Below are 25,567 nucleotides of genomic sequence, written 5' to 3'. Positions count from 1 at the left end.
TTTTGAAAATCCTTCAAATGAATTTCTAAATCTTACGAACGAATGTCTAAATCGTTCAAACAATTAAAAAAAATCGTACATTTTTAAATCGTTCAAACGATTAAAAAAAAATTCAAACGAATTTCTAAATTGTACAAACGATTTTATTTTACTTTATTCTGCAAAACTGAAATGACACTGATATGTCGTTGTAGATAACATTTTAATTTTTGATGTAATCCGATGTTTTCATTTTTATTATGCATGCAAAAGATTTTAGCATTATGCCGGAAATAAAATATCTATTCGTACAGTTTTTTCTTTTTTTGCGCATGCTCATTGTATACTTTCCTGTCGGATTTCAAATATCTAGCGGGTAAACCATAATAAAAATTGGTAAGTGACTAAGTGTTGGTAAACAAATAAGCCTAATCATCGGTTTTTGGGAAGGAAAATGTCGATATGAAAAGCTCAAGACAATTAAAATACTCGACCAAAAGCGTCTCATTTTGATTCATGATCACATCAATTTTATCATGTTTATCGGATATGCTAAACCAACAGAGTAGGCCATGCAAAACAAGGATAAAAAGGCTTTTGACAGTCGTAATCATGATAATGATGGGAAGGTACAGATTTCTTTTTGTTTTTAGGTCATGCAAACAAGGATCAGGTTTTTGATAGTCGTGATGATCATAATGATGGGGAAAATACAGAATGTTGTTTATTTTATTATGTTACATGTTAAAATCAAGCAGGTCCAGTACAATCTCTTCATTTAGCTATATAGCTTTATTTAGCTATATAGCTTTATTAAGCTATTCAGAATAGCTTAATTTAGCTATTTTGTCACACTTTTTTCTTAAATGTGTAATTTCCTCAGCAGGTACAAAAAGTCGCACCTTGGTGCAGTGATGATATTCAACTCAGGGATAGACATTAACTTTCAGATTCACTTGCCCTTCGGGCAGGTGAACTCAAACTTTGACTTGTCCGAACGCAAGCCTTGGTTGCCCAAAATTAGGAAAGAACTGAACATTATTTATTACTGTAAACGTTATGATAAGAAAAAAATGTGACCAAATACACTACTATCAATTTAGCAAGTTGAGCTACCTGAAAAAAATTCGATGATGCATTTGTTAATAAATGTATACCACTGAACTTGTAAATTTAACCTGTTAACACACACTGCCATGCAGCAATAACCCTCCGTTTCCATTTTATAAAATTCATATTTATTCTTAAAAATTATTTTCCGTAGGATCCTTTTGTGAATCGTGATTTTCAGAAATAACTGTGAAGCAAAGCTAAAGAAAGATAATTGCTACGAAACAAACATTTTATCTTGATTAGGATACATTGTGTTACACTGTACTTATAATCTGTGCGTGAATAAATAATTTAATTTCCTAGTAAGAAGTTAACAAAATTTTGTTAGACGTAGAGCGTATTTACTAAGAAAGAAAATAACGAGCCCGATTTTTAAATGAACGATATAATCTAGAAACGCTAGCAAGGAATTCCGAATGCAAAAACATGGTCAGTCAGGTACGTTGCGGAAATCAAGTGTTCAATTTATTGTTGTATCTATAAATTAATGTAAACTAATAAATATATACATTTGTATGCAAAAAATTCACTTGCCCGGTCGGACAAGTATGTTGACATTTTCACTTGCCCGAACTGATAATTTACTTGTCCCGGGCAATCGGACAACCGTTAATGTTGATCCCTGCAACCTTGAACTCTTCTGAAATTGATGCATGTAAAAATCACTCATTAAATTGTGTCTCCTTGAGAGACTTTGTACTCAAAGTTCTAAGAGTTTTGGGGCTATATAACACAATTGATACAGTTACTTCTTCAATGAAATTATAAAGGAGGCCAATTATGCTCAACAAGATAATTGATTGGTAATAATTCAGTACAATGAGAAGCAATCATACTTATCCATGCCTCAACGCACACAAGGTAGTGGACAGTTACTCAAACAATAGAAATTTATCTTTTGCTTAAAAGTATTCAAAAGCTTCAAAGATAAAACTATCTTTGATTTTGGTTGTTGTTTTGATAGCCCATAGAACATATATGAATAGTCAAATACATGCGACTTTTTGTCTATTTTATACAAAAAAATTTTTTGTGAAAAACTGCATATAAATAGCTAAATCAAGCTATTTTGAATAACTTAATAAAGCTATATAGCTATTTCAAGCTATATAGCTAAATAAAGAGATTGTACTGGACCTGGTTAGAAAAACAAAATCAGACAACAAAACCCTTTTTAATAAGCCTTATGCTCATTTTGTATTTAAAATCATGTTTCTGTCTGAGTGGCGCAGTGGTTAGAGCATTATTTGCAGTAGTTAATCCTTATGTTGGGGGTTCGAATCCCACTGCAAGACGTGAAGACTGGCCCCAGGGTCATGAAACAGACTTAGACTTAAGTCAAATTTTCAATTGCCTGTAAAATGTTTATTAATTATTGAATTAAGATCTAAATTTGCAGATAAAAACACTTTTGTAAAGCAATATTGAAAAATATTTTAATTTTGTTCTGCCTGACTTCTACAACATTTTAGTACAACATAAAGATTTTGACTTAATCTTAAGACCTTTCATGATCCCGGGGCCAGGTCTTTTGGATGAGACTATAAACCGAGGTTCCGTATTGCAATAGGTGCTGACTTTGAAAAAGATCCATTACTGCTTGAGGGCCCTCAGTGCCGAGTATAGGTCTAAAATTTGCAGCCCTCTACCAGTCAGGGGTGAGACTGAAATCGGTCATTCTGAAAAATGATGGATAATCGTCATGTTTACTTACTACCTATTTTCGTCATTTTTGTAAATATGACTTACTATCATCATATTTTCATTTTCAACTTAATTCTTCTATCCTGGTTACATAAAAGGGAATTTTGAATTCACCGCTAAAAGAAGAGTGTTTATGCGAGTTTCATTTCATCCAGGTCACTAATTACTGCCGACCACATGCGTTAGAACATCAGCATGGAAGGTGAAAGTTATTATTTTAGCGGTAAAATGTCGAATTTTGGTAGAACTAATTCCCCACTTTTACATGGCTTTTAACCCTATAAAAACATTTAGTTCACAATCTGTAAGAGTACGTACTTGTAGAGAAAAGTCTTGACAAAAAGTTAAAACCATGAAACAGTAGTGCGCCCCGTAAAACGAGGGATATTTCAGTGCGCCCAGACCCTCCATTTTGGTTAAAAGACGAAATATTGTCATTTTTGTCTTCTTTGCTATTTTATGCAAATAAATTGACAAATAACTCTTCCACTCTTATTTTTGCTTGGGAAATATGTACTGTCAACATAACCAGTATTGTACATGTTGTAGTCAACTGTATTTGAGAAAAGAAGTTTGTTTACAATGTTTTTTGTCCTTTTTTTCGGTTGGTGGATCTAACATTTTTTAGAGAGGTAACCTGGTATTCTAAAAACACTCTAAATTTTTATGACTGTTTTTCGTCGTTTTCTTAAAAATGACGAGTTTTAGTCATAATAAAAATTTTATTTTATGACTAGAAATCGTCATTTTAAAAATGACAGATTTCAGTCTCACCCCTGACTGTCTACCGGCAAGTGGTGGCATCTCTATTTGAGTGAAAAATTTTCAGAAGGGACATTAAACAAATGACATTTCATCTGAAAAATAAAATGAATAAAGAACTCATAGGTTCTGTTATATGTTCCACTCTAGGCCTCAGCCTCCTGTTTACAAAAAAATTATAACCAATGCACAAGTTTCAAGATCATGGTAATTTTGAGTTGAAGAGTGAATACCTAAAATCAGTTGTGATAGACCGTCATTTTGATGTTGTAACGTATCCAATATAAATAATTGTCCCACATGATTGTTTACATTAAAACAAAAAACCCTCCGTAATGAAAGAGCGCACCAAGGGAGATAATCTTGAAACTTGCTCATTATTAGACCTACAAAATTATCACCCCCTATATTAATGACGTTTATTTAGGATTGCTTTATGAGCAACAATGCATAAAACGTAAACAAAATAAAAGATGTGATTCAAATATATTTGCATTTAAAGGCTTTCAAAAGCTTGATAATATGTAATGTAATGGCTATATTATTTTTTGTAATTTCCAAATGGAATACATCATGTACATTGTAAATGTGTGCTTGAAGAATAATTTATGAAAGAATACAAATAAAAAAACATCCTTGGACCTGGAGTGTGTATTCCTGTGATCACAGTCTAAGCAAATTCAAAGACATTGCACTGTTGGATTTGACCAAATGTATAGTGCCTCAGGTACAACGCTTCATTTTGTACACTGGGCGAGAATGTCCAATGTCTCAGTGTCCGGTTTTTTAGTTGGACAAAGAGTCATAAAAACATTTGTTTTATGAAAAATATTGCACAAAATCAAAGTACACAAAGTAGGATAATTAAAGCTGCATTGACCTTCCCAAGTATTCAAATATTTATTACATTTCCTTGGTTCTGCCTATTTAATATGTTTCACTTTCTTATATGAGGTTTTTTGGTCTGACAGAAATTTAGTTCAGTCCTGTGTGTTCCTTGAATACAAGGCACCAATTGCTTGTGGAGCTGTGGATAAAACTTAATCTATAATCATGATAATAATTTCTATACTCATAACATTTAGGTATTTCAATATTGTGTCATGTTGTCAGGGTTAGAAACTCCCTAAAATTACAACTCGCAAATAATTGCGAGTACCAAGAAGGTGAACTCGCAATTTTATAAGACTACTCGCAATTTTCATATAAAGTTAAATTTATATAAATTAAATACATGTAACTTAAGGAAAAAGTAACTACTGTACAATACACAAAATACAACTACAGTGTGACTTTTAGTTAAAATACTGATTTAAATCAAGAGCATTGTGTTCTGTCATATTATATAATTTTGCTACAGTTTCAATCCAAAAAAATCAACTCGCAAATTTTTGCGAGTTACCTAATTTTTAACTCGCAATTTGGGAATTCTAACTTGCGTTTTGCGAGTTGTATATAGTGAATTTCGAACCCTGGTTGTGATGACACTATAATGACATGTTTGGTACAAAAAAAAATACACACACACTTTGAAGTACCAAGTTTACCTCATTGTCATAATGTAGTTATTAATTATAGTGAACTGTGAATGAAGCTTATGTTACCATGTGTTTACCATTTTCGTTTGTGTCTCTTCATGTGGTTTGTAAAATATGTCAGTTATAAATACATGTACATGTATGTTATTTAAAAGAAATTTCATTTTCTGTTAGATATAAACAATGGATGAAAATTTGATGGAGTTTTCCCTGAATGAGAACAGTGAGAATTCTTGTCTGGAGGACCTGAGGCCCCCCATGTTGATGCAGACTCCACAAGTCGTCAAGAAATCTATCCTAAAGCCTTCACAACAAGATAACCTTATTCAACTTTGTACACCTATACACAAAGGACTAAAGGTAAGGGGGTAAAAACAGCAATTTGATAAGAGATTAAAAAAAAAATTCCAAAGCTGTCATGTACATTAAATGCATCATATACTTTTCTACTTGGACATTTGTATTTTTGAAAAAATGCAGATTCGTGTCATGTCACAGTCACTTCACGATTAATAAAAGGAAATAAAAGTAAAACGCACATTAGGAATGAAAAAATGATTAAAGATAATCATAAAGCATATTGATAAATTTTATAAAGATTATATAATAAAAATTCTTTCACAAAATATGAATATACATGACCTTTTAATGTATAATTTAGTTGTCTTGTAATAAATGAAATTTGAAGATACTAAATGAAGTATTGTAGAATTATGCTTAATTGTTTCATTTTATGTTTAAAATTTTATAGAAACTGCATGTATATTTTGATAATATTGCAGGTAAAATTTGAAACACCACACAATGTTAAAAAGTCAACACCCACACGATTTGAGGAGGTTCGAATGCTGGACGAGCAGGAAAACTGGATCGAGCGTACTTCAATTGTCACCAAGGATCAGCACCAAGAGTATCTCGAGATGGCACGAGATATTATGATGGAAGTCATCAATAACCTACCACTGTAAGTTGTGTCAGTCAGATAATCCTAAAAAGAAAAACTTGGATCACTGAAACATGTGAAAGAACCTTGAGTAGCCATGCATTTGGGTGTATATTCAACTTTCTTAGTTTTAGCATTAGAAGTAATGGTGTTTACCATGTTTACTGTATATACAATGTACACTGGTTTATTTACTCAGTAGGGGTGTGAGGATATATTGCAGGACACTGCATTAAGTTATTTTCTTAATTGACCAGTAGGTCATAATAAGAGATTTTGCCAGCGTTATGGTTTGCCTTATTGGTCATATATATATACTTGTACATGTATCTATCCAGAATGTATTTATAAAAGCCTTTTGTTTTGCAGTGAAGAAAGTGAAGTTGTTCAACCCAATTGCAAGTCATCAAAAGATCGTTTGGAAGAGGACATGGATACTGATGATTTTTTTGATGCTGTTGATGAAATCGAAAAAATTACCCCAAAAAAGGACAACATAGAGGACATGGCTCAGCCAGATGAGGAGTCAAAGATGGGAGGTGGTCCTCAACCAGTGGAGGAACAGACAGAAAAATTAGGAGATGTATCAGAAAAAGCAGAGGAGACGGAGACAGAGAACAGTTCCAAGGAGCCCTCATCTCCTCCACTCCCAGCCAGTAAGGGGAGTTACAACATTGACTTTGATAACCTAGAGGATGTCAATCCTTTTGCCACCAAAATGACAGTGCAGAATTCACCTTTGCCACTTGCAAGTAGAAAAGTGCAGGATTTGACAAATGCTAATGGAAAAGAAGCTGCTGTCAGTGAAATGGGGATGAAAAATGTTAGGGAAGACGACAACCCAGAGGAAGCTTTTCAGTCAAAAGAGGAGGATAAGAGGAAAGGTAGTCCTGAATCAATGGAGGAAAAGAAAGGAAAATCAGAGGAAGTGCAGGAAAAGGAGAAACCTGTAACCCAGGAATCCTCATCTCCAACACTGCCGATCAGTAAGGGCAGCTATAATATTGACTTTGACAAACTGGACGACATCAATCCATTTGCCACCAAGGTGGCAGTTCAGAATTCTCCAGTGACATCTGCTAGTGGCATAGTGCAGAATTCTCCCAAAGCTGATGAAAAGGAAGTGGAAGAGAATGATGAAAGAAAGGAAGGCAATACTTCCCTCTCTGAGTTTCAGAGTGTGAAGGACAATCCATTCATTAGACTGATTGAATCTCCAGCAATTAAAGAAAAGAAAAAAGAATTAGTGTTGGAGTCCATCGTTGCTGAGCAGTCGGAAGATATCTTCAGTCAAAGTTTTGAAGACATAGATCCTTTTCAACCTAAAAAGCAGCTGATGAACAGTCCTGAGGTGTCCAGAAAGACAACAAATTCGGATGATCATCCTGATACATGTGTACCTTCAAATTCTCCGAAGAATCATGTTGAGTCCAGAAATGTCGAAATTTCTCTGGAAGAAAATGACAAGCATCATCTGTTGGATTCTGGTAATATCAAACAACCTCTCTCACAAAGTGCAGGGTTAAATGTTGTCCTAACAAGTGAAGTAAAAGGAAGGCAATCTCCTGTGTCTCAAATCAAAGAAAAGAAAGATTTAGGTTCCAGTGAAATTGATGGCAGCATTGATCCGTTTGCTACAAAGGCCAATGTTATGAATTCTCCCAAGAGAGAGGGAGATGAAAACATAGATCCAATGATGAAGCAGTCCAATATTTCAAACTCACCAGAAAAGCCAGCATTCAGTGATGATGATTTTAATCCATTTGCTACTAAGTCTAAAGTCGTCAATTCTCCAGCACCAACCACATGTGAAAATGAGATGGATCCATTTAAATCCAAGTCAAAAATTGTGAACAGTCCAGAAAAGAAGAGTTTACCTTTGCAGGAGCCTGATCCTTTTGCAACAGTATCTAAAGTTGCAAATTCTCCTTTGAAGGAAGCTTTCACTGAAAATGTGGTTCCCTTTGCAACAAAGTGTAGAGTTATAAACTCTCCTTCACAGAACTCTGAAGAAAGTGAAAAAGATCCTTGTGTGACCAAATCAGAAGTTGACAATTTTCCTGCAAAATTACCTGATGAAGACATTGACCCATTTGCAACAAAAGCAAAAGTTGCTAATTCCCCAGCACAAAAGAATATAGATGATGAATTTGACCCTTTTGCAACCAAGTCAAATGTTGCAAACTCCCCTACTTCACAAAATGATCCATTTGCAACTAAGTCCAAGGTTGCATTTTCACCAAATGGAAAATCAGAAGAAGACATTAATCCCTTTGTAAGTAAATCAAAGGTTGCTAATTCTCCTGCAGTAAAGACAGAAGAAGGAAATCCTTTTGCAACAAAGCCTAAAGTTGCAAACTCCCCAGTAAAAGCAACAAATCTAGAAAATTTGGATCCATTTGCATCAAATTCAAAAATTGCCAATTCACCCCAAGAGTGCAAAAAACCAGATGATGGCTCTTCCAAACAAAGTAAAGAGCCCTCTGATATGAAGAGTGGGGTCGAGAAATTACCCATCAAAGACAGTGTGGAAACAGCCTCAGAAAACATGGAAAAACAGGGAAAGAATAATTTTGAGAAGCTTTTGATGGACAGTGAGACGTGTGTTAGTCCATTTTCAGGACTGAATGCTAACAAAATGCAGGATGCTTCTTTCAAACTTCAGAACGATCCATTCAAGACACCCACTGGTTCTGCTGTAAGTTAATGTTACAGTAAAGCACAATTATAAGAAGTCACAGGGACTTCCAGTTTTGCTTCCTTATAACAAATATAAGCAAGATTCTTTATAATTATATAATAATAATAATACTTTATTTAAAGAGAGTAACTCAATTAGTGTGATCACTATTCTTCCTTGAGGCCCTCTATAAAAATACAATAATACACAATGATAAATAATACATTTGACAGTGATGTATGAGGTGCAAGGTCTTCTCTGGGTTTCATAAAAGTTTCCCTATAACCCAATTTTCCTTACAAATGAGTTCTTTAAAACCCAGTTTTATTTTAGTCAAAAAATGATCTTTTAAATATAAGAAAATATACATGCATTCATTTTTGTTTGTTTTCTGATTAATTAAATATTGTAAAGAAAAAAAAAGATCTATAACATCAATCTACACAATCTGTGATGAAATATCATATTTAGATACAGTGTATGTTGAAATCACTGCATTTTATATATCCCAGTAAGAAAATACTGTTTTGTTTACTTCATTTAATTCATGTTTTAATAATTTAATAGTTTAAAAAGGGTGACCAGGATATTAAAAAATGACAACCAATATGACTTTTATTGTAGAAAAAGACCCCCAAGAAGAGTTGTCCCTTCACCAATATGAGTGAGTTTGGATTAAGTGATGATGACTTTAAGCCAGCCAGTTCTACATGTAAGGAGAAGTTTCCTGATGGAAACCTTAAACCTATTTAGCACATTCATGCAGCGTAGTTTGTATTGAAATCAGTGTAACCATTTCTTCTTCTGTTGACCTGATTGTATTTTTTTTTTTAATTGACATTTTTTTTAAAATCATGTTAATTATTTTTTTTAGTGTTTAGTGATCCTGCTGACTTTGACATCTTGGAACAGTTTGGCAGCAATAAAGGGGTGAGTTTTAACCATCTCTGACTCGAACACTGTATCCTGGATTAGAAAAAAAATACTTATTCTAGAAGCTATTGGCATGGAACATGTTGAAAGCTAAATGATTTTTGTGTAGATAAGAAATGCAATGCTTTAAACAGACAGATGGTTCCAAAGTGATTTGATTTAGTCTTCATTAGAGTAAATAAATTATCAATCAATGTAGGGTATAAAAAAATCATCTTCAACATTTAGAGTTTGCAATCTTACCCAAGTTTGCTAGATGTTAATGAATGAATTCGTTGTACAGATTGCTGAATCGGCCCTGTCACGGATGTCACTGTATGTCAAATTTGATCCTTTGGTGGACCTCCCTGTAGCAGGTACATAGAATCAACTGATTGAAGTCATTATTTATTGCTCTAAAGTGTGGTTATCTGTTTTACTCATGGTCATAGAAAATTATTAACAAGTTACCGTTGGCTATGATTGTCACTTTTTAAAAATCTAAATAAACATTTTGCTGAAAGTATCCCGTTTTTGTGTTGATATTATTCTAAATTCGACTTGAATGCCTTTTTAGTTTTTTTTTTTAATTTTCATTTTGAAATGAATTTGTTTCCTTCTTTTCCAAAGCAATTTAAAGTGTTAAGAATTTGAATTTATGAAATGATGGCCTAACTTCATCTTTGTTTGTCAGATCCCCGTCGAGCCAGTATAGACGTTAGGAGAATGAGTATGAAGCGAGGAGGTACTTTTGACCCGAGACTCCGACAACTGTGAGTAACTTAAAGTTTATTATATGTAGGAAGTTTCCTTTTTTATAGTTTCATTTCAAATCTTGTTCTCTTGAACTTGTTGAGAAGTAAAAAAATACTGTGCTTTTTTTTGGACTTGAGATATTGAAGTTAAAGTATGTAAAGAAAAAGTGGGTGAACCTTCCAAATTTGACATATCTATAGATAGTTTTCCTATGACATATTTTGCCTCGGAGTTATTCCCCTTGGCCGCCATCTTGTAGGTCAAAGTAGTGAATTTTCTTCAGGGATAGACATTAACTTTCAGATTCAATTGCCCTTCGGGTAGGTCATCTCAGACTTTGACTTGTCCGAATGCAAAACTTAGTTTCCCAAAATTAGAAAAGATAAGTATTATTTATTACTGTAAATGTAATGATAAGAAAAAGTGTGACAAAATACACTACTGTCAACTTGGCAAGTTGAAGTACATGAAAAAAATTTCGATGCTGCGTTTTGTACATAAATGTGTACCACTGTCCTTGTCAATTTAACCTGTAAACACGTACACACTGCCATGCAGCAATAACCCTCTGTTTCCTTTTAATAAAATTCATATATTCAAAATATTTTTTCGGTAGGATTTTTTTGTGAATCGTGATTTTCAGAGATAACTGCGAAGCAACGCTAAAGGAAGATAGTAGCTACGGAACATACATATCTTGATTGGGATACATTGTATTACTTATATTCTTTGATTGAATAAATGATAGACGTAGGTTGAATTTAGATTTAGGAAAGAAAACAGAATAATGAACCCAATATCTAAATGGGTGATATAATCTAGTAACACTACCAAGGAATTCCGAATACAATTCAATGTCAGTGAGGTACCTAGCTGTCAACTAGCTGTTCAATTTATTGTACAGTTTTATTTATAAATCAATGTAAACTCAATAAATATGTATATTTCTAGGAGAAAAATTCACTTGCCCAATCGGACAAGTTTGTTGACAATTTCACTTGCCCGAACTGAGAATTTACTTGTCCCGGGCAATCGGACAAGCATTAATGTCGATCCCTGCATGCCAGAAATATATGGGAAAAATATTTACAATATTGAAATTATGAATTAAATAAAGCTTTAACAAACGTTTATATATTCATAAGAAAACAGTGTTATCTTCACCTAAATGCCTAGTATAACAAATTGAACTTGGTTGAATGATGAAGGGAACTGGGGATGTTGACCTACAATATGGCGGCCATGGAGAAATAACTCTTGCTTAAATCACCTTGATGGAAAACCATCTATTGTATTCGAGATGTCAATGTTTGAGGTGCTGAAGTTCAACTGTATTATATATATATTTAAACTTTCACATCAAAACATAGATTTAGCATTAGGAGAGCAGTAATTAGGGCTGTCTCAAGACAGTCATTAGAGGAACCTCTTACTCTCCTTGGAACGATGACACTGAACATGTTGAAACTACATGTTAGCCATATTATTACACATTTAAGGAAAACAAAATCATTATTTCCTGATTATTTTATAAGAGAACCAGATGAGAGCATGCTTTTGATGGGGACACCACCACGTGGTCCGGGTCAGAGCCGGGTGGTGCCTGTGGTGAAGAACCAGACCCCAGTCAACACAAAAGCAGTCACCTCTAACGACTTACTCTGTTCAGATATACCCGAGGGCAGGACGGTATGTGTTGTTCAGTACTCCACAAAATGTTTTTGAATATAGATTTTGGTAAAAGATATGCTTTATTAGAAAAAGATTTTTTTATTAAATGATATTTAATATATACACATATGACTCATTTGATTTTCACACATATAATTTACTGTCCTTGGAAAAAGAATTTTTCCATACAACAATTTTTTTTTTCTATAGTTCTTGAATAGTTAAAAACAAGCTACTAAACAGAGTATTCTAATATTACTTTTACAGGAAGTGACAGATGTGATCAAGGATACCTTGTCTCTAAATCAGACAGAGGGGGATGGAATCATTGAGGTAGGTCACATGACAAGTCATGGCATATATCTGTTCAGCCAGTCACAATTTTTGAACAAGTGTCATATTATTTTATGTTAATAACAACTTAAGTTTTTCCACATAGTTGAGGAATGAATTTAATAGCTACGGAAGTTATACTGGTATAACCTGGGTTAGGACAGTTTATGCTTTATAAACCGCGAAGTGGTTTATAAAAAGCGTAAACTGTTCCAACCCAGGTTACGCCAGTATAACTTGAGTAGCTATTAAATTCATTTCTTATAATTTAATTTTCCATCAAGTGTAAAAAAATAAGACAATTTCTCCTTCAACAATGCCTTCAAATTGTACATATTTTAAATGTAACGTCAAGCGGATTGATACGTTTTTGACGTAATTCATTGTGACGTAGGCAACCCAGGTTATACGATATATTCTAATTTTTTTTATCCAATCAAATGACGCGTTACAACCAAAATTAAATTATTCAATATTATTATGTTACCAGGGATGTTGACATAATAATTAATAATGACATCTCTTGGCAGATGTTGAGTAAGCTTCAGTTTTCTTGTTATTGCATTGTGCATGTATTCGAGAGGAGGGTTTGTTTAGTTCTTCTATAGATTGTTAAAGAAGAACCTTTGTGATATGTTGGGTATACCTGTATTGTGTAACTGGTATTTGATATCTAAAATATTTATAATTTATACATGGTTTTGTAAGAAATAGAAAGTTTACTTTGTATATATTTGACCTTTGAAAAGTTAGGTAAATTTAATGAAGCACATACGTGAATTTCTTGCATAGGTTTTGCAGTATACAGAGGCAGACATATCTCGGATCAAGCAAACGTTGGCCCTGGAATTCCAGGGTATATTATTGGACAATCAAAAAGAATGGAGTCAGAAGTTAGCAGAGGAGGAGAAAAAACACGGAAAGAAACTGGAAGAGGTGAAGGCACAAATGAGTCAAGAAATCGACAAGAACCGGGCGCAGTGTCAGAAGGCAGAGGACAAGGTCAAGCAAATGGCGTATGTACCGAATTTCATTAAAATGTACTTAATTCTTTCATTGTTAATTTCTCATCCGTGGTCTTTCACAATTTTTAAAGATTTAGTGCTGTTTTTGAACCTTGTGTGAAACAGCAAGCTTATTGTACTATTAGTTATTTTAAGTCTGTGTGACCTTTATTTTTGAGGAATACTTTTAACACTTTGTATTTTATTTACATAGTTCTGTAGTCCAGGAATTTGAGGCCATGATCAATGAGTTTGTAGGTAAGTTCGTTTGTTCTAATGACAGTAGATAGACATGGAAATTAGTACAGATATTTGCAATAAGTAGCTGGCTAGGAGCTTTTTACCTATTAAACAATTCCTTGCAATCTCTTTGTGAACCTGAAAATAAAGCTTGACACTTGAGGTCAGAACCAAGTATTCATGTACTTAAAACTTACGTAGAAATATTCCAGTATCCTGTATTCCTAATGATGTTAGAGAAGTTCTTTAAGAAAAAATAAATTAGAAGTAATGTGATTGAATATTTCTTAAAAGTTTTCTGTTGCATGTTTAAAGCCGGTGTGGCATAATATTTTGATACTGTGATATATTAAACCTGGGTTCAATATATCGCGTAATATTTTGAACCTGGGTTCACTTTTTCGCTGCGATATAATGAACCCCCTTATAAAATATTGAACAAGATTCCCCCAAACCATTCTGCTGTTAGGTGACATGAAATAAATAAGGCACCACAATGCATTTACATGCACCATAATAGTGGATGATCCACACAACTTAATTTTCTTGTTTACAGTGTATTTGACATCATTTGTGATGGTTGTTTTATTATAACAGAATGGAACAATATATAATTTAAAAACCTCCATGATAGGAGAAAATATTTTGTTTTCTTTACATGTATATAATTATGGTACTTGTATGTTTGAAATATGTACATGTTCAATGTATCTGTTATTGAGTGCTAATAGTATTTGGATTATTTCATTACTTTTATTCCAGAGGAAAGAGAAAAATTAAAAACTGAATTAAAACATGTCAAACAAGAGCTGCAGAAGGCCAATGAACAGGTTTGTACTGTTAACTTGTGCTACTGTAACAATGATAGTCAACTCTGTGTTACAAATTTAACAATATATACATGTAAACATGTATGAGTAGAGTCGAATATATTTCACATATTTAATTTGAAGAAGTTTATTCACACATACTTTTATTTTATAGACTACACAGGAGTCTAAGGCTGTAGACACATTAGAAGCCTCATTCTCCGCTCTCCACAAAAGATACGGCAAAACCAAAGAAATATTGGAAAATTCTCTAAAGGCAAGTCTGTCTGTTATATGTAAGCATAGAATCGAATTAAACCTTCCCTGAATTTGTAAATCACTGCATCCATCCAACCCAGAACATCTTTCTTAATGTGACATGATGACTTCAGTTCTTTTAAAATGTATAGAACTTTATTTAATTCTAAAGCAGAGAATATTTCAATGACTTGTTTGATATAGGTTCACATGATAAATGGTCACAATTATATTTTGGGATCAGATGATAAAATGTCAAAATTATTGTCATACATGCAATGGTATTATAGCTGTACAAGTATTATCATAGTAAAAACGATTCATACCAGGGATGGGGTCAATTACTTTAAAAAGTAATTAATTAAATTACAATTACTTTGACTTTTTCTTCAATTAAATTACAGGCTCTCTAAGACATGTAATTAATTAAATTACAATTACTTTGCAAAAGTAATTAATTAAATTACAAATTACATTTTTAATTCTTTTGAAAATTTGTATAATCCTTGTCAATGAATATACAGAATATCATTTATTTGTATACAAGCTCAGCCTCTGCACAAAGAGTACAAGAAATAATATGCTATAGGCATTGTGTATCATTGTGGTTTAATTTATAATATTTATTTACAAAACATTAAAGAATCTCTTAAAGAACTATTCGAGATCAGATTGATGCAGTTTCCACCACACAAAACCTACATGTACACAAATTGCATGGCTTATGATATTTGATTAAAAGTGGGTATTTTAACAGGGTAAAATGAGTCGCAACTGTAACCCCTCAAATTAAATATTTTCTTGAAGGTAACCTGAACATCCTAAATTGCTATTTATGTTGAATAATTTTACTTCATAAATAATACTTGTACAGATAAGAATTCATTCATAAAAATCTGTTTAGATGTTAAAATAATTATCAAATTGAAAGTTTTTTTTTCTAAAGCTAGCGGAGCATTTTAAATTGAAATAATTATCTCCATTGGCTTTAATTGTCTTCTAAATTATGGAATGAATATATCTCTTTAGAGGAGTTGATTTGTTTTGATTGCAATTTACAGTTGTGATCTGGAGGGCAATTATCTCTTCCCAACAAGAGAGAACTTTATAATGACACACACCTTCTTTTTCTATATTATTGATCAAACAACAAAGATTGAAATATAATAAATGTGTGTTTCATAGCTGAATAGACCTAAGAAGAGTGGTTCAAAATTCATATTTATAAACATAGATCAAAAAATTCAAAATTTACATAATGATTAGAAAGAAACCAGATTATTATTATCAAGCCAATCATTTAATTATTTGTTTGTAAACATTAACTTCAGATTTTGTTTAATTGAAGGATTGAGGATATGTTTTACAATAAAATAAAAACCCAGTAAAATGGGGAGGTAGTGGTGACAATATATCGTGAATGTGTATTATATAAAGTAATTGAATGTAATTGAAAAAGTAATTGAAATTACATATTTTTTCAGTGTAATTAATTAAATTACAATTACAAGAAATTGAAAAAATGTTCAATTACAAATTACTTTCAATTACTTCAAAAAATGTAATTAATTACAGTCGATTACAATTACTTTTTTCAATTACCCCATCCCTGATTCATACCATAAGCATGATAAGGATGGTTGAATAAAGAGTTAAGGTCATGATTATTGGCCTTGGCATATATTCAAAACTTTGATGTAGAAATTATTGTTATACAATATTGGAAAATTCCCAGACCTTTTGGGATGATAACAGACTATGAAATTTAACTCAATACAACAGAAGGTCTCTAAATTGTACATTAATTAAACATCCTGTATAATTTCCAATTCTGTATTTATCAGAATGAAGAAACGCTGAAAGCGTGTGTGGAGGATTATATGGGGAGATTAAAAAAGGCTGACGAACAAATCCTTAAAGTGAAACAAATGGCCGAGGAGAAATTAAAGGCGTAAGTTTCATTACAGGGGGTAGAAAGACACACATGTACAAGAATGTCTTTTTTTTCTGACATACGCAACGTAGTTTTTAACTTAAATTTCTAATTCCCTGTTTGATTTAAAAGTTCCAATTATTTTTGTGATTTTATGGTGCCTGGTTATACTGTTCACCTCCTCTAAATCAAATTTATGTGAAATACCAGCTAAAACTATATGTTAATTCTTTTAAAAAAAATACTAGCATTTTCATCATTTTATATCTGGTCAAAACTCCTGGTAATGTATGCTGATTTTTTGTTTATGAACATCTTACACTACTATGATTTAAAATTGAGAATATCTTAGAAAATTATCAGTGGGAAAGGTACATTGTAGAGTTTGTGTATATGTATGTTGCGCGTGTCCTTAATTAACTGAAACTGAACTAATCCATAACAAGATAATTTGTGTCATTTTGATAACCTGTTACATTTAATTTAAGAAAGTTCTGGTTACTAGATTGGGTTTTGTCTTTCTTAGTGTAGTAACTTTTTTCAAAATAATTTTGGAAACAGTGATTTCCTTCCAACTTGATGTATAACCAAATTCTTCATATTCTTTTCATATCATATCTCACTTGTGTGAAAATATAAACAATATTGAAACCCAAAACTGAGTAAAAACAGCTAGTCTATATATTTGCTGGCATCTCTGCATCAGTATTCCATGTTAAATTTTTGAGACAGCTTCAGATACTCTATTGAATGTACTTTTCTTGTAACATCATTGAAGTTGCATGTAGGCCGAGGACTGCATAAAATTATCCATGTTTGAGATGCTACATCTAGATGTATTAGTAAAGCCATATAATGTTGGAATAAATTAGTAAAGTAATAATGAACTGCTAATGATATCTTTTATCTTTAACAGTATATTTTGTTCTTATTTCCAGGGCACATGAAGAACTTGAAAAGGTCAAGTCCAATTCAAGGTCAGAAACTGCTCGACTGGAGGCTTTGGTGAAACGCAAAGAGATGCAGCTTGAAAGTAAAGAGAAAGCCCTGGAACAAAAGGTACTCTAGCTTAATTTAAACAATGAAATGCTTTCTTTGGTTGTTAGTACAGGAATTAATGTTTCAGCTGTTGCAGAAAAAAATACACAATCTGTGTAAGTGGGTTATGTAGAATTTTCTGCAATGGCTACAATGTTAATTCCCATGCTAACAAAGAAAGACATTTTATGCTTTAAAAACAAGTTTGTTTGCCCTCTCCCGACGGACTGGCTAAAAATGGCTGGACTCAAATCCTTTTTTTAACCTCCAGGAAGCAGTTATTTTTTTATGCATTCCGGAAAATAGATTTTGAAAATTCAGCATTGATGTTGAAATTTTCTGGGGAAAAATATACAAGAGGCCCAAGGGCCTTAACGGTCACCTGAGTATAATTCAACAATTTAGAGGATCCATAGAGTATAAAATGAACTGAAAGGTGAAGTTTTGTTGCCCAAAAGCAAGAAATATAGGATGATCAGGATCAACAAAATAATTAGTCTAGCATTCAGTAACAGTTCTTAAATTAGGTTCTAATCTGTTCCCCATTTATCACCATCACCATACAGTATATTAACTATCAGTGCTTCTATGTAATGGATATATGCCGAATACTGTTCTATAGGTAAAATCATCAGACTGTTTGAGGCCCGTTAGGGCCGAAAACGGTCTGATAATTTTACATTTAGAATTGTATGAGGCATATATCTTACTTAAAACATTGCTATTTAAATGTCCAAAAGTTACCTTAAGGAGTCCGATAATTACACAATAGGAGTTCAGGCATCAATCGTGTTCTACCTGAAACCATCTAATAAATAGACAAAAGAAAGGCGAAAGTTTTTTTTCTTTAGATAGTAAAATCAGTGAGTGAACTCTTGTTTCATTCATTCAATGGCAGTCGTTTGGCTTAGCAAGAACTATGGACAGTGGTCAGGCGAAGAAGGATTTTTTTTATGATTCGGAATATTTTTTTATTAAGTCGTTTGACATTGATACAGATACAGTGTTGGATGATATCTTCAAAATACATTTAAGGTAAAAATGCGGATTTTTATCTAAAATTTTGATTGGATGATATAATGAAAATCTTGGGTTTTAATAGTGTGGTCATTGGCGAACAAACCTCGTTAAATGAAGAAATTCGCAGACTGGTTCTTTATCAGAAATGGATTTAATTTGGCTTATTCACAGTGCTGTATCGAAAATGTTTTGCAAAAAACCGAATGGAAAGTGTTACTTTTGAGGAAGGTTAAAACTCCAATTTCTTCTTGGGTTTGCTATTTTTAACAATTTCCTCGTGTTCCCTTTCCCTGAATTTTTCTCCCTAACTTTTTTTTTTGGTTTCTGGACAAATTAAACCTTGATCTCACTCTAGTTGTTGTTTTTTATCTACTGTCTGATTTTGTTATCACTGCCGTCCGATAATATATTATTGGACTGCTAATTATTATTATCGGACGGCTACAGCTAAATTTTTAGACTGCAAGAACAAAGGCATGACGTCACAGCAATGTTTTAAACTATTTTAATTCCTTGTTAAAAAGTCTTACATTGGCCTCTCTTAGTCTTTGATGAACATTTAATAAGACAAGTTATTTTTGTCTCATTTTTATTTATTTATTACTTAAAAGTCTAACTGATCATTAAAACTATGAAAGTACTTTTTGTATTATACAATAAAAATTCTTGCATAATTCTCTTATTCTATTAACCTTTCAAGTACAATATTTACAGTGATTAATTGTCAAAAGTAAATGGCAAAGGGGAATAACTCCTCTCAGAAGAATACAAATTAATAGAGCCCTGGCCAGGACCAGAACACTTGACCAAATGGTCCAGATGTTCAAAAATCTGGTAAAAAATACCCTTCCTTATTAAATCATTTACTCTTTTTGCCTCTGATATGCCCAGGTGCAGAGAAGATTTTTAAAGAAATAATGAATTTTTACTACAGATTCACTTAAGAAATAAACAACAATGTTAAAAAGTTCTCTGGGAAATGAACTTGGTTGGTCACATGATCAAATCCTGTGAAGCCCGAAGGACTTCTCAGAAGATTTGATCACGTACCAACCAAGTTCATTTCCCAGTGAACGTTTTAACATTGTTGTTTATTACTTTTATTTACATTTGAGACGAATATTCTGAATAGAACTGCTTTTATTACATGAACGGCCCGCCGTATTGCTGTGTTGTGACGCGCAATGACCTAGAAGCTGTTTGGTCTTGAGAGTTCGCCTCGCTCCAACATTTGAATACTTACATTGATGTTCAGCAGTCCAGTTCAGGAAATATCTGTTCATAATGAAAATACAATGATCGCTACTGGGAATAATCTTACTATTATTTTATATGAGTTCTTTATATATGAAGTCAAAAGCGGTGCTATCGTCTTCAGTTTACATACTTTCAAAGGAATTTCGGGTTAAAAAGGTAAGCGTGATTTTAGGCTAATTAGAAACATTCTTCACACCGAAGAAAGATCTAATGATCCATTTATTGAACGAAAAAAAATATATGTTTCAATAATTTTATCTTTTTCATCACTTTAACTGCTTAGAAGTTCCGAAACCAGTGTCACTGTGACAGAAATAATTATGTAGACAAGATATCGTCTTGCTGTGTGATTCGGCCATGACCTCTGACCCCCAATAAGTTCATACAGAATTGAACATATTTTCTCTTCAATAGGTTCATCTAAGAAAAATATTTGCAAATGTAAATAATATATTATCAATAGAGCCCCCCTCCCCACTGAGAAACACCAGAGCCTCTGACCCTGGGACCAGAAGTTTGCTCATTATAAGTAATCACTTTGTTTATCTGCTTAACACTAAGGAGCAGACAGGATTATTAAATAGAATTAATACATTTTCACTATATTATCAAGAGCCCCACCCTTACGCCAGCACATCTGACCCAGGGCTCATGCAATTCACTACTCTGGAAGAAGCACTCTTGCTCATCATAACTATACACATAGCTTCTTTGCTTTTTAACCAGAAGCAGAAAGGAATATTTTCAAAGAAATTTTGCTTTTTCACTATATAATCAATAGAGCCCCCCCCCCCCCCTTTTTCACCAGAGCCCTTGACCCTGGGGCCATGAAATTCACAATTTTGGAAGAAACATCCTTGCATATCATAACAATGTACATAGTTTGTTTAAATAATACCCCGGGGCAGAGAAGAAGATTTTCAAAGAAATAAATCACCTTCACTATAGGATCTATATAGCCCCACCATAGCACCAGAACCCCAGTCCCTGGGGCCATGAATTTCACAATTTTGGAAAAGGCATCCTTGCTTATCATATCAATGTACTTAGTTTGTTTAAATAATACCCAGGAGAAGAGAAGATGATTTTCAAAGAAATAATGCATTTTCACTTTATAATAAATAGAGCCCCGACCTAACACCAGAACACCTGAACCAGGGGCCATGAAATTCACAATTTTGGAAGAAGCATCATTGCTTATCATAACTATGTAGTTAGTTTATTTAAATAATACCCAGGAGTAGAGAAGATTTTTAAAGAAATAATGCATTTTCACTATCTGATTTATATAGCCCCGCCCTAACACCAGAACCCCTGTCCCCGGGGCCATGAAATTCATAATTTTGGAAAAGGCACTCTTGCTCATCATAACTATGTACTTAGTTAATTTATTTAATACCTAGGAGCAGAGAAGAAGATTTTCAAAGAAATAGTGCATTTTCACTATATAATCAATAGAGCCCTGCCCTAACACCAGAACCCCTGACCCTGGGGCCATGAAATTCACAATTTTGGATAAGGCACTCTTGCTCTTCATAACTATGTACTTAGTTAGTTTGTTTAATACCCAGGAGCAGAGAAGAAGATTTTCAGAGAAATAATGCCTTTTCACTTTATAATCAATAAAGCCCCGCCCTAACACCTGAACCCCTGACCCTGGGGACATGAAATTCACAATTTTGGAAGAGGCATTCTTGCTCATCATAACTATGTACCTAGTTAGTTAATTGAATTCCCAGGAGAAGAGAAGGAGATTTTCAAAGAAATAATGCATTTTCACTATATAATTAATAGAGCCCCGTCCTAACACCAGAACCCCTGACCCTGGAGCCATGAAATTCACAATTTTGGAAGAGGCACTCTTGCTCATCATAACTATGCACTAAGTTAGTTTATTTAATACCCAGAAGCAGAGAAGAAGATTTTCAAAGAAATAATGCACTTTCACTATATGATCTATATAGCCCCACCCTAGCACCAGAACTCCTGACCCTGGGGCCATGAATTTCACAATTTTGGAAGAGGCTCTCTTGCTCATCATAACTATGTACTTAGTTGCTTTATTTAATACCCAGAAGCAGAGAAGAAGATTTTCAAAGAATAAATGCATTTTCACTATATAATCAATAGAGCCCCGCTCTAACACCAGAACCCCTGACCCTGGGGCCATGAATTTCACAATTTTGGAAGAGGCATTCTTGCTCTTCATAACTATGTACTTAATTACCTTGTTTAATACCCAGGAGCAGAGAAGAAGATTTTCAAAGAAATAATGCACTTTCACTATATGATCTATATAGCCCCACCCTAGCACCAGAACCCCTGACCCTGGGGCCATGAATTTCACAATTTTGGTAGAGGGCTCAATGCTTATTACAATGATGCCAACAGTTTGACTGCTTGATGTCCAGGAGTAAAGAAGAAGATTTTTAAAGATTGCATTATTTTTGGTGGTTTTAGCCCCACCCCTCAGGCCCCAGGGGACAGGGACCATGGAATTCACAATTTTTGTTCCCCTTCACCCATAGATGCTATATGCCAAATTTGGTTGAAATTGGTTAAGAGGTTTCAGAGAAGAAGCTAAAAATGTTCAAATGTTAACACACGACACAAGACGCACGACGCACGCCGACGGACGAGAACGGATAGCAATAGGTCACCTGAGTGACTCAGGTGACCTAAAAATACAAGGCTACTGTCTTGAAATATAAGCGATATTTGGGTGAGGGTAAGAAAACATGATAGAGGGCGAGGCTTGCCGAGCCCTCTATCACGTTTTCGACCCAAGCCCAAATATCGCTTATATTTCAAGATAGTTTCTATGTATTTTGTTTATCCTGCAATTTATTGTTTTACATCAGACCTCCAAAACGAGCTATTTTCAACCGATTTAGGTAAATCTCTGCAGTTGAAACTAAGACGCCACGGCGTAAACATTGCAATGTGTATGACGTCACAATGCTTTGTAGAACGTAGGAATACATGCATGAGGCTTTATTAGGGCATTGACCGAATTAAGCTTTGGTTTATTAGGTTACCTTTATTAGGTCATTGCAAGGGGTAGTTGCAGGATAAAAATTTTTCTACTATCTACCGACCCAATTTTTTCATCCTGAGGTGAGAGAGAGTAAACAAACTATTTTAAAGTTGGAATTATTGTTTATATTTCTTTGTATATTTCATTGATGGAATAGCCAGTGCTCAGGAAATTTAACAGCACTTGAAATACAACAAATGCAAACAAAAATATTATATGAGAATGTACAGTTGGTGTCTTTGCTTGTTAACTGGTTTTGAACAAAGGACAGTCTTGAAAAAAAAAATTACATTCCTATTCTGATGACAACCATCTTGTGGGCCGCCAGAAATTTTTAACTGTTTAATAACTGATTATTAAATAAGATATTTCAATGTGATAGTTTTTGTTCCTCATTGACTCTCACACATGCATGAATTGAAACCTTAAGGCCAAAAATAAAATTAGCTTTGTTTGGCGTTGCCGGCCAACTCACATAAATCGGTACGTTCCGAAGAATTTTTTCAACAGATACTGATCATAATTTTTATTTCATCCGGATTTAAGTGTTTGTACAGAATATATTCAGAATGGGAAAGAATCATGTAAACGCTTGATTAATCAAACAGTTTTCATTTATAAGCGTCTATGTGATGTTGAATAAATGCGTATCATGAATCCAAGCATATGGCTGTCGAAAGCGGTAAAATGTAAACTCGGTATAACAGAAGTTGATGGCATGACTCTCTGTGGTTTTAAATGGCAAAAGTAAACTGATGAATCAGATATACCAGTTCGAAATAGAAATTTCACAGTACAATGTCCTGTCCGATTTGCTAGATGAATCTAGCTGCCATGCTTGGATTCGTGCACATGATAACGACTTTATACTAATTTAATGTCGGTGATTTTTGATACCATGTATATTAAAGGTTTGGTTTGAACATATTTTATTGTATAAATAATATACAAATGGTTTGAACACAAGTTCTAACAACTTACGAGGTTCTCACCATATTAAAGGTTTAAAACTAAAAGGGTTTGAAAATCAATGACAAAACTGAGAATCAATTCAGACTGTGGTTGTTGTTAAACTATCGGAAACCCATGATGCCCAGATACTAACAACATGTACCATTTCTGAAAATTTAAAAAAAATATTTTCCCTACCTACCAACCAAAACATATAAAGACTAAGTCGGCAATGCCAAACCAACAATATTTTAATTGTGGCCTAATCACTATTTCCTTTAGTTTACATGGTACATCATGCAAAAATTCAGCAAAAAAAGTTTTATATAAAAAGGCATTAGTATTTTGTTATTACCAAAGTAAACTTAAATGCATATCAAATTTACTAAGAACTTAAGAAAAGAAAAGTTGTAGTTGAACTCAATATATTTGTTCTTTTACAGGGAAAGGAATTTAATGACTTGTCAGATATATGTGATCAACTGATGCAGAAGCTGGAATCCAGACAGTGAATATCATTGTTCACGAATTTTAAGACTGGAAGACATGTTTATAGAAAACCACCTTTTATTTTCAATCATGGAAAATTGTGCTTGTGAGAGAAGTAGTGCTTAGCTGTATGTGGATATAATTGTTAATGTTTAGTATGTTTTTCTGAGATTTTAAGTGAATTGGGAGTTCACAGTTCATTGATACTGTGTATTCATGATTGTGAACGTGGGAAACTGATGTTCATGAAAAATATATACAGGGACATTGTTTATTGCATGTCCTTTGTATAAAATAATATAATATCAAATCTACATTGTATGATTCTAGAGTTTTCTGTGTCTAAGAGCTTCTGTGTTTATAAGACTGCTATATTAGGTCATTTACTTCTGTCATATGAATCATGAATTTTTGTCTTCTTTCTATCTTCCCTCTGTGAGTTGAGCGAGTTGTGTTGTACATTATTTGTTATGCAGCGAACATCTGAGTTCTGTAGTATGTAATCCATGTTATGTAGTGTAAATGATAATAGCTACATAAATATACTTGTATCCCATATTAATGTTTTATATTATTTTTATGGAAGCATTTACAATGTAAAGTTAACTGTTTTTAGCTCAAGTGAGCTTTTCTGATCACATTTTGTCTGTAGTCTGTCTGTCCGTCCGTCTGTAAACTTTTCACATTTTTAACTTCTTCTCCATAACCACTGGGCCAATTTCAACCAAACTTGCCACAAAGCATCCTTGGGTGAAGGGGATTCAAGTTTGTTCAAATGAAGGGCCACCCACTTTCAAGGGGAGATAATAAAGAATTAGTGAAAAATTAATAGCATCTTTTACAAGAGGCCCATGGGCCTTGAATCGCTCTTCTGATAAACTGTGCAACCTATCACTTCTATTTGAACCCTCGAAGTATCCTGTAAGTTAACTGTTTTTAGCTCAAGTGAGCTTTTCTGATCACATTTTGTCTGTAGTCTGTCTGTCCGTCCGTCTGTAAACTTTTCACATTTTTAACTTCTTCTCCATAACCACTGGGCCAATTTCAACCAAACTTGCCACAAAGCATCCTTGGGTGAAGGGGATTCAAGTTTGTTCAAATGAAGGGCCACCCACTTTCAAGGGGAGATAATAAAGAATT

General features: G+C 33.5%; 1 protein-coding gene across 1 annotated transcript; it reads left to right on the top strand.

Annotated features, from left to right (window-relative positions):
• The first annotated feature begins 313 nt into the window (after positions 1 to 313).
• Positions 314 to 24,983, top strand: LOC133188592 (transforming acidic coiled-coil-containing protein 3-like). The gene is made up of 17 exons (XM_061324074.1): positions 314 to 375; positions 5,271 to 5,456; positions 5,879 to 6,060; positions 6,409 to 8,737; positions 9,344 to 9,431; positions 9,594 to 9,649; positions 9,936 to 10,008; positions 10,326 to 10,404; positions 11,923 to 12,076; positions 12,326 to 12,391; positions 13,184 to 13,407; positions 13,610 to 13,653; positions 14,398 to 14,465; positions 14,620 to 14,721; positions 16,547 to 16,653; positions 17,574 to 17,694; positions 24,382 to 24,983. Exons 2-17 carry the CDS (start codon positions 5,280 to 5,282, stop codon positions 24,448 to 24,450), a joined length of 3,939 nt encoding a protein of 1,312 aa, XP_061180058.1. The 5' UTR covers positions 314 to 375; positions 5,271 to 5,279; the 3' UTR covers positions 24,451 to 24,983.
• Positions 24,984 to 25,567: the final 584 nt, after the last annotated feature.

The sequence above is a fragment of the Saccostrea echinata genome, unplaced genomic scaffold, assembly GCF_033153115.1.
Source record: "Saccostrea echinata isolate AGI-Se365-2 ecotype Australia unplaced genomic scaffold, CSIRO_AGI_Sech_v1 ptg000016l, whole genome shotgun sequence".
NCBI lineage: Eukaryota > Metazoa > Mollusca > Bivalvia > Ostreida > Ostreidae > Saccostrea > Saccostrea echinata.
Note: the sequence above shows the minus strand (reverse complement) of the source record. Positions and strands in the feature narration are given on the sequence as shown.

What these genes read in the sequence shown, in the direction of transcription:
- LOC133188592 (XM_061324074.1), top strand. Translation starts at nt 5,280, where the DNA reads ATGGATGAAAATTTGATGGAGTTTTCCCTGAATGAGAACAGTGAGAAT. An exon ending in AGACACCCACTGGTTCTGCT is followed by an intron (nt 8,738 to 9,343) that starts GTAAGTTAATGT and finishes CTTTTATTGTAG; the next exon opens with AAAAAGACCCCCAAGAAGAG. An exon ending in TAAGCCAGCCAGTTCTACAT is followed by an intron (nt 9,432 to 9,593) that starts GTAAGGAGAAGT and finishes TATTTTTTTTAG; the next exon opens with TGTTTAGTGATCCTGCTGAC.